Consider the following 10,000-nt stretch of genomic DNA (forward strand, 5'->3'; position numbering starts at 1 on the left):
GTATTTTTTTTTCTTCTTTTTTTATATGGATGATATACCCATTTGAAAATTACCGTTTTCTGTAATTTTAGCAACTGGTAACATTCTCTACAAAAACATGCTTCTAGCATATGATAGTAAAATCATTATCAAATATGTTGTAACTAAATGCTTCTAATATAGTTGCAGTACCTTTATTCTCATAATTAAGCCTATACTGGCTATGTTCTATCTAAATCTGCCTAAAATGCACTGTAATCTGTAACAGAAGACCTGCAATATTAACACTTTGGTGTCGTGTGTGTACTGTCCATTATTATTCTTTTTTATTTGTTTTTATATATATAACTTAGATAACTTTAAAAATGCTTAGCCACTAAGATGTTAATTTTAGGCCTCTTGGATATCCGTTTACCCCATTCCCTGAATAATTCAGAGAAAAAAAGGTTTTACTTAAATTACTATCATGTCAATATTCTTGTTATCATCATCTATACCATCAATAATATAACTATAATGCTATGATCATTAATAACAATAATAAAAATAAATACTTTCATCCAAAATTCAGGTCAGATAATGTTAGGTAGGGTGATTAAGCGCTTATGGAGCCATCTAAGTGTAAAAGATATTAATAACACAAAACTTTTGTGGATAGGGTAAGTATACATGCACTCCTTACATCAATGAGTTAAGTCCTACTGTATGGTGGCACAGTGTCATTCAATCATCACAGTTCAGACTACTGCAAATACATATAAACTTCTACCACATATATTCAGAAAAGATAAAGAGCTAGGACGGATCCCTTAAACTATCCACCACTATCTCCCCATTTATGGAAATATATAGGCAATCTAAAAATAAATAAGTCATTTACTGTAAAAAGACAATACAACAGTACCATCAACCTTCCTCTTTCATTGATAAATAATTTATTGACATATATTTCCTCTACCAATGGGTATAAGGTAGGCCAGAACCATTTTTATATCATAAAAGATGTGTCTGCTGTATTGGTTCTAGCATAGAACATACAATGACAATGTACCAATGGGCTTTATCATCAGATAAAGAACCCTATCCTGCTTGAATAGGCTTCACATGGAGACTTTTGATGACCTTTCAGCTGCAGCAAAGGTGAGTAAATTGTAAGAAAAGCACACTTTACTTATCTGTTGTACATTAGACAGAAATAACCCACAATTTATGTGATTTCTGTGCCCAAACTAATAAAAACAATTTTGCACAAGTCTCCCAAGCAAGTTAAATGGGAAGTAGGGTTGCCAACTGAGAAACTAAAGGCATGAACCAAAAAGAACACTAGATTTGTTCAGATCTGTGAATTTGCTGCTGAAATATTTGATAAGAATATAAAAGACTACAACAACCTTCAAAGCATATTACTTAGCTATGGTTTCATACAGTTTAGTTCATACAAATACCTCTGTGCCTTTGAATAGAACTGTGATGTTTCCTGCCAAGTGAACCTGTGCCTCCAACTTTTCACCCACATATTGGATTTTTTACCCTATAAATAGTGTGATAACTTCAACTTATTTCTGTTTGCTTTTATCTTATGTTCTAAGAGCTTTCAAACATAGCATGATAAAGTGTAATTTAGAAAAGGTATGAACGGGAACGAATATATTCACAATATAAGAGATGTATTTGACCGGTTTCGATTATATCTTATCAGAAATACATGTATATATAATCAAAAACAGTCATATACATCTCTTGTACTGTGTACTCATTCATACCTTTTCTACATTGTCAACATGCATAAAGTTCATAAAGTGTATATAATACTTTAGTTGCAGCAACACAGCCCAAAGTCATATTCTACCATAACATGGGCTTTATAATCCATGCTTTAAGAGCCACTGTAACAGCCAGAAGTGTGTGTATATGCACAGGCACATGCACATTCATGTGCATATGCATGCGTGTGCGTGTGTGCGTGTGCGTGTGCATGTGCATATATATATATGTACACACACACACACACACACACACACACACACACACACACACACACACACACACACACACACACACACACACACACACACACACACACACACACACACACACACACAAGCCTACACAACAAAACAAACTTTCTAAGAAGTAGCTGAAGTTAGTAGAATATGTACAGGATACAATTTCTAAACTCTGGCCAAAAATCATGAGATAAGATCACATTTGCGGCACAAGGTTCGGGCACTGCATGAGTGAGCTCCAAGCGAGCATCTGCAGGCACAGGACTTGCACATATATGATGGTTGCAACACTAAGGGAAAACTCACTTTTCCTTGCCATTCCCCACAACGGCATCCGATTTAGGGAAGCGATTTTCGCCTTCGTGGGGCCGCGCTTGGGTGGCTGACCCCACAGTGGGGATCAAACGATGTGTTACGGCATCCTTGTCGATTCCTTTGGCCAGCGTGGTTTCTCGAGGCTTGATGCTTGGCATCCCCTTATCCGAGGGCACCTTGGGTTGGGAGGAGACGAGGTCAACGCAACCAGACGTGACCTCTGACCTGAGCATCCTTGTGACATCTCCGCTGAATCCCAGCATCAACAAGAGGCCTAATATGCCTCCCAGCACGACCACCAGCCTATACGTGCATTTCATCTTGGCACGAAAACCCACACATGACACCTGCCATCACGCCCACATCACGCCCGACGCGCCCGTCGCACCCTCGCACGCCCGTCGCTCCTCCAAGCGCTCTGCCTCGCTTTCTCCCACCTGTCGCCCTGGGCCCAAATGTTGTACCGCCTCGTCCAGCCGAACAGCATTTGATATCCCATTCCCAGTGCATTTATATATGAAAAACCAATTCATTTGCCGTTCAATCTTTTAGTTAATATTTATTTGGAAATGCATATTCATTCGTTCGAAAGGGAATGCATTTTACGTTTGGCAGACAAGTAAAGCTTCTGTTTGTTTACATTTTTTTGGCGAAGAAACAAATGAAGCGCAGAGGGAATAAAGCGAAATAAAATACTTATAGTCAGCTTTTATTAAACCACTATTTACTATTTAACATCTCATGAAGTAAATTATTAGATATTCAGTGATAGATGATTTAGTTTAAACTTAAAAACACGATATTCCATAATTCATATGTGCAACTCCGCGAAAAAGTTCGAGAAAAAGAAGATGCAGTTGTATTGTTGTTGTATTTTTGCTAATATCTTTATCATTTACTGTTAGAGATGGTATGGTAATAATTATATTAGTGATATTGTTAGTGATACTTATATCAGTAATGATAATAGTATTATTAATAATAATATTAATCATAATGGTAACCGTAATGATAATGATGATAATAATAATCATAGTACAAGTAAAAAAAAAAAAATACAGTAACATTATTATCGTTATTATTATTATTATTGTTATTATTATTATTATTATTATTATTATTATTATTATTATTATTATTATTATTATTATTATTATTATTATTATCATCATCATTATTATTGCTATTATTGTTATCATTATTATTATTATAATTATTATTATTATATTATTATTATATTATTATTATTATTATTATTATTATTATTATTATATTATTATTATTATTATTATTATTATTATTATTATTTATATTATTATTAATTATTATTATCATTATTATTATTATTATTATTATTATTATTATTATTATTATTATTATTATATATTATTATTATATTATTATTATTATTATTATTATTTATTATCATTATCATTATTTTATATCATTATTATATTATATAAATATTATTATGATTATTATTATTATTATTATTATTATTATTATTATTATTATTATTATTATTATTATTGTTTTATTATTATTATTATTATTATTATTATTATTATTATTATTATTATTATTGTATTATTTATTATTATTATTATATTATTATTATTATTATTATATTATTATTATTATTATTCTTTATTATTATTATTATTATTATAATAATATTATTATTATTATTATATATTATTTTTATTATTATCATTATTATGTTATTATATTATTATTATTATTATTATTATTATATCATTATTTTCATTATTATTGTTATTATTATCATTGTTATTATTATTATTGTTATTATTATTATTAATATTATTATCATTCATATTAATATTAGTATTAGTATTAGTATCATCATTATTATTACCACTGTTATTCTTAATATCATTATCATTAATCATTATCATTATCAACAGTAGTTGTAGTGGAAGTAGTAATAGTAGAGGCAACAGCAAAAGTAGTATAATTATAATCATCCTCATCATTATCATTATCATCGTAATTTTAATCTTTTTAATATCATTCTTATTATCAGTATTTCCATCATCATCATCATATTTTAAAAAATAATTATGAAATTATTTGTCATTGGTTTGTTTACAGGTTCGTATAAGCTCGTCGACTAGTTCGTGACTTTTGAATTTGCTAAAGTGATTCCAACATATATGGTGCATGCACGTGTTTTGGTATCAATGATAATTCGGAGGTAAAAAGGCAGAAAATTAATTATTTGATTCGAAGAGTCAATGCAAGAATTGAGAAATAAATTTGAGGTATTGACGAACGAGTCTATCATCATTGCCGCGGAGACCTTTAACTCGTAGAAAACTGCCGTAAGATTTTGGCATTAGAATTAACTGTTGAATTGTCGTCTTATTGGCTTTTTAGAGTTGTGCTGCATTATGTATTACTTTTGACCATGGACACGACAGAACTGCATCATGGAATAGTTTAATATGGCGCGAAGAGCCGACTGGAAGAGCGGAGTTTGAATAGTTTACCCCTTTGTAAGTTTCCAGCGTGATATGCGCTTATTATAGCAACAGTATTTTTATTAATATGTATTAGTGTCATTACTTTCTTTCATTCGCTTCCTGTCATCTTTTAGAATTTCCATTTAACTTGCTGTGTTCTTCCTAATTTTTTTTTTTTTTTCTTGCTCTTCGTGGTTGCATTCCCCCTTTCTGTTTAATATTATCCTTCCCCTCCATGTCTACCAGTTTATGTTACCGAGAGCGATGCACAGAGATAGAAGGATGTGGACACTGCCATCTTGTAGAGCATAACAAATAGAGTATTTAACAACACAGGTACAAGCGTTTTCTGTGAGTTGGCAAGTGCCAGCAAGGGGGTGGGTGACACTGCTTGCCATTAGGGATGGGGGGGCTGTCCCCCTGCTGCTCCCCAACTCCCACCCAGGAAAACGACAAATCCTCCACATATTCACTGCAGGAGAGAGCATCAGACAGACTGGGCCCTCCCACGTTTGTCGTGTGCTCTTCCCTTCTGAGGGTAGAGCGAGAATTCCACACTGCGCATGATGTGTACCTGGAACTCCCATAAAACTATACAGTAGACAGTGCATTATGTTGCCGTAAATATAGTCACTCTGATAGATAATATGGAGTTTACATATTCCACTGCCAGTACCAAGACTATTGGTTTCTCTGGATTGCTCATAATGTGTTTTGTCCAGTTAAACCTGTAGTAGGTAAGAAACGTAGAGGGATTAGAAATTAAATCTATGCCATTTGAAATGATAATTGACATATTACACAATTCAAAGACACCAGCAGATCTGCCACAGGCCTATGCATCACACCTACACATCTGCTGGCCTTCATACCCTTAGCATTCAGCAAATAGTAAATCCTGCATATGATTCAAAATAGAGCTTAGAGTCCTCCATGACATTTTGTGATTATTCCTTGCTGCAAGGAACATGTCATCTCCATTGTATGTTAATATATATATATATATATATATATATATATATATATATATATACATATATATATATTATATGTATATGTATATATTTGTATATATATATTTTTTTTCTTTTTTTTTCTTTTTTTTTTCTTCCAAATAAATGGTTCCACAAGGACTCATCTACCAAGAAGTCTATTAGGAGGCCCACATGATGTATTGATCTCCCCGTTCCTTAAGTTTTGGGGATTTTCTCTTATATAACATGACTTTTGATGCTGTTACTATTACTGTTGACATTATGATGATTACATATTAACATTTCTAATAGCAATATAAGATAAGAAGAAATATTTCCAAAATTCAAGGAAAAGGATAAGGGTAATCAGATGGGATAGGCACGACTAGTAATTGATTCCTTTGTGACTAAGTACTGCTTTTGCTATCCATGTAATGTGTAGAATCATTTCTGATTAAAAATGATATATAACCAAAACATACAGTGGGTATGGCATATACAAACATACCATCCCTTGCAACATTGGCTGAACTAAGGAATTAGTCCAAAGCTCAATCTCCCCTGATGATATTTGTAATTGCATTTGTATTTGATCCTCCTGTTATTAGGTAAAGCACAGTGCTGATATCTTCAATTGACTTTCAGTTCTGCCATACTCATCCAAAGATGCGTGCTGCCTGCGTAATCTGTGGAGATCTCTTCATCCACACAGATGACATCTCTGCAACCCCCTGTGGACACACCTTCCATACTGTGTGTCTGATACAATGGATTGAAAGGTATGTGGTCTAATTCTTTTTTACTGATGTTGAAAGGAGTAAGGGTCCTTGTATGTTTTTATTCTAAAGATTGATTGATCTTTTAGTTTTTCATATTCCTGGGGTTTTGAATATGATGATATAAATAATATATAAACATGAGATACAAGAAATGGTCTTGGTCCCATTATTGGGTTAATCTTTACAGTATGGATGCATTAAACTAGGGCAAATTAAAGATCTTATTCCTGTAGACCACAAAAAGTTGCAGTTGTTGTTACAAGAAATTATCTGTAGACACTAACAGTAATCCATGCTGCTCCCGAGGTGCAGCTCTGTCTTGCCGTGCATACTGAGGTGAAGACAGTGTTTGCCAGGGTTTGTTGGGACTTAGTCTCTGGCGAATGCATCCGTAGTGTAAAGAATCACCAATTATTGTGAAAGGTAATATGGACAGCATACATTAAGTAAGAGAAATTGTATAAAATATTCCCTAGCAAGCTTTTAGATGACACTTGTTATTAATGTTTAGTGTGTGTGTGGTATTGGTATTGAGTGGTATTGATCAATGTCAGTTTTAAATGTGGTATCAACAAAACTGCATGAAAATTACTCTGGGTGGTTTTATAGTCAGACTGTGATGATTTGACTTCTGTCTAGAGTATCCAATGAGGATTTGCAAATAAAAAATTCCAGAGAGGCCATAGTGACCATCCTCCCAGTCAGAATTTTTTTTCTCTCTTTTGTTGTTCATTGGTGCTTCATTGTCCCAAACCTTACCCTAATCTGAGATCAAGACATATAAAGCCCTTTTTCACAATATGTATTTCTGCTTAATCCCTTTTCTACTCCTAACAACTCCACTGATTCAGTATTTATCTTTTTTTTTTTTCAGTTTTTGGTGTAATTTTAATCATTTCTAAACACAAGGGACATTTTTTGTAGTAGAAAATAATGTATACTTGTCATTTGTAAGTATTCTTCCCTACCTTATGCTGGCAATGGTCAACCCATATTCAGACTAGATAGTTCAGTGTTTGGTAAGTATGTTTACATGAGGAACATGTATTCTGGGAGAGGAAATCATGCATCGTACTTTGCCCACCCATTGCCACCCATGCAGACTGCCCAATTTAATTTACAGAAGAAAAAAGGGAAAGATATATATATATATATATATATATATATATATATATATATATATATATATATATATATATATATTTTTTTTTTTTTTTTGTAACTTTCCAGCCCTGTACAAGATTAATTAGGTAACATATCAGAATTTAAAAAAAACACCAAGTGAATAAAATGTCATTTCTCAAACTATAAGGAACAGTTTTTCATTTTGGTGGAAGTTGCTTGCAGTGCTGGCTAGGAACCACAATCATCTGCAAATGCAATGTTCTTTAGGGGTTAAAGTAGTAATAACAAACATTTCATCTCTATAGTGTCAGTACAATAGCACATACAGTCACATACCAACAAATGATTATTATTATTAATGCTGATACCATCTTACCCAGGTCGAAATCATGCCCACAATGCCGTCACAAAGCTACAGAGAAGAGCTTGGTAAAGCTGTTTTTTGATTCAGGGGGAGCAGATACATCACATGTTGACCCTGACACATTGCAGCACCAGATTGACAGCCTTAAGGTATGATGCATTTTTCATCTCATGTTTTTTGTAGTAAAAGTCCTATCATCCTGTTATTATGTTGTTATGAATATATTGCTGTAATTTTTGCCTCCATAACTTGAGTTATTACTTCTGAAAACAAATTAATGCTCCTTATATAAGAATTTTCAGAACCTAATTTTTTTTTTCCAGTTCCAAATTCGCTTAAAGGAGCAAGAAATGAAAAACTTTAAGGATAATTCACAAACTTTGACCAAGCAGAATAAAGGCCTCAGGTAAGGATGCTTCATAGTGTAATATATTTAAAGAAAATTTACTAATTGCCCTAGTATTCTTGCACAAAATTTTTAATGTAAATATTCCTTTGATTTTTTAGTGCTTTATTCTGAGTCTGTTTAACCAATAAACAATAACACTGTAGATTTTATGAACTGTTCAATGTAGTTTTTTGTAAATTTTGTTGCACACAGATGCGATCTGCTGTAGTGGATTCAGTATAGTTGTTACAATGTTAAGGTTGAATGGGGACTAGAGCAATGAGCACCTTTTCCCTTCTCTAAGTGTATTTTGGGCAGAATAATGTATTATGTTGAATGGAACACAAAGTTATTTCAGGTATTTAAATTTGTTAACACCTTTGTTTCCATGAGTTGGAATATATTTTTGAACATATATTAATAGTGTGCAACTTGAACTATAAGAATAACTAATTATGTCATGAATAAAAAAATATATATGTTAAAGCATTTGAAAGTGAATTAGTTGAACCAGATCCTTTAGACATTTTCCATGAAATTTCATCATTGACTGAATTTGTAGAGAAGAGTGCAAAACCATCACCAGCCAGCTTCATGCCAAAGACACTACAATTATGGCTCTGAAGTCACAGCTCCAGTTCATGGACCGCATCACAAAGGAAGCCCAGAAGGCAAAGGAGGAGGCCAAGAAACTGAGAGAACAGCTCAAAGTGCTTCAAAAGTAAGGGAAAAGACATTTTTGTTGCTTTTAAAATCTGAAATATGATTTTATTGCTTCAAATCTTAGAGATCAGTATTGTTATTTAGACCATTCTCTTATATTATGTAAATTGCTTAACTCATTCATACCAAGGATACATGTATACATACACTCTTAGGGGGTACTTAGCCACCAAAGATTCAGATACTGTGATGCTTAGCCACCAAGGATAAAATACTAGGCCTATTGAATCTCATCTGTTTATCCCATTCCTTGAATTTTCATTTTTACAACCAAAATGAAGTTTGAATGGCAATAATGATGTTAACCACATGCTGCTGGGGATAATGCATAAAAAATGGGGAAAATGCTGTGCTGACTTTTATTTTTTGTGAAATGTTTCTGCACATAGATGGCTCAGCTAGTGCTTAGCCACAAAGAAGTCATTTAGTAGACTTTGTAACCTTAGCTAATTTCACCTTTTCTAGAATTGGCAGGAAAAACTTATTTTTTACTAATGCTATGAATATTCGAAAAATTTAAACAAGAAAAAAAAACAAAATATTTTTGTAAATCAAGGAAAAGGATGAACAGGCGATACAGGCAGTACTCGTAATTGGCTCATTGGTGACTTAGTACAAGTGTAGCCATCTATGTGTAAAAACAATTAATAAAGTAAACTCACAATGGGCATGGCATGTACGAACATGCCATACCCATTAGCAATGGGTTGATAATAATAAAAGTAGAAACTTTCCCCCCAAAAAAATTATTAATTATCTTTTTGGTGACTAAGTACATGTGGAGCTATCTATGTGTATGTTAAATTGACAAGATAAAACCACATTGGATAAAACTGCCTTTCACCTACTTCATGCTGCAGG

General features: G+C 32.8%; 2 protein-coding genes across 2 annotated transcripts in view; one reads left to right on the top strand and one right to left on the bottom strand.

Moving 5' to 3' along the window:
• Positions 1 to 2,720, bottom strand: part of LOC119580225 (glucoside xylosyltransferase 2-like) — a 19,573-nt gene extending 16,853 nt beyond the window's left edge. The window contains exon 1 of the mRNA XM_037928236.1: positions 2,292 to 2,720. Within this exon, the coding sequence (XP_037784164.1) occupies positions 2,292 to 2,620 (329 nt within the window). The 5' untranslated portion in view covers positions 2,621 to 2,720. The remainder of the gene's footprint in view (positions 1 to 2,291) is intronic.
• Positions 2,721 to 4,587: 1,867 nt separating this feature from the next.
• Positions 4,588 to 10,000, top strand: part of LOC119580226 (E3 ubiquitin-protein ligase TRAIP-like) — an 18,101-nt gene continuing 12,688 nt past the window's right edge. Inside the window, exons 1-5 of the mRNA XM_037928237.1 lie at positions 4,588 to 4,819; positions 6,406 to 6,539; positions 8,045 to 8,177; positions 8,352 to 8,434; positions 8,979 to 9,137. Coding sequence (XP_037784165.1) covers positions 6,427 to 6,539; positions 8,045 to 8,177; positions 8,352 to 8,434; positions 8,979 to 9,137 — 488 coding nt within the window. The 5' untranslated portion in view covers positions 4,588 to 4,819; positions 6,406 to 6,426. The remainder of the gene's footprint in view (positions 4,820 to 6,405; positions 6,540 to 8,044; positions 8,178 to 8,351; positions 8,435 to 8,978; positions 9,138 to 10,000) is intronic.

The sequence above is a fragment of the Penaeus monodon genome, chromosome 13 (genome assembly GCF_015228065.2).
Source record: "Penaeus monodon isolate SGIC_2016 chromosome 13, NSTDA_Pmon_1, whole genome shotgun sequence".
Taxonomy (NCBI): Eukaryota; Metazoa; Arthropoda; class Malacostraca; order Decapoda; family Penaeidae; genus Penaeus; species Penaeus monodon.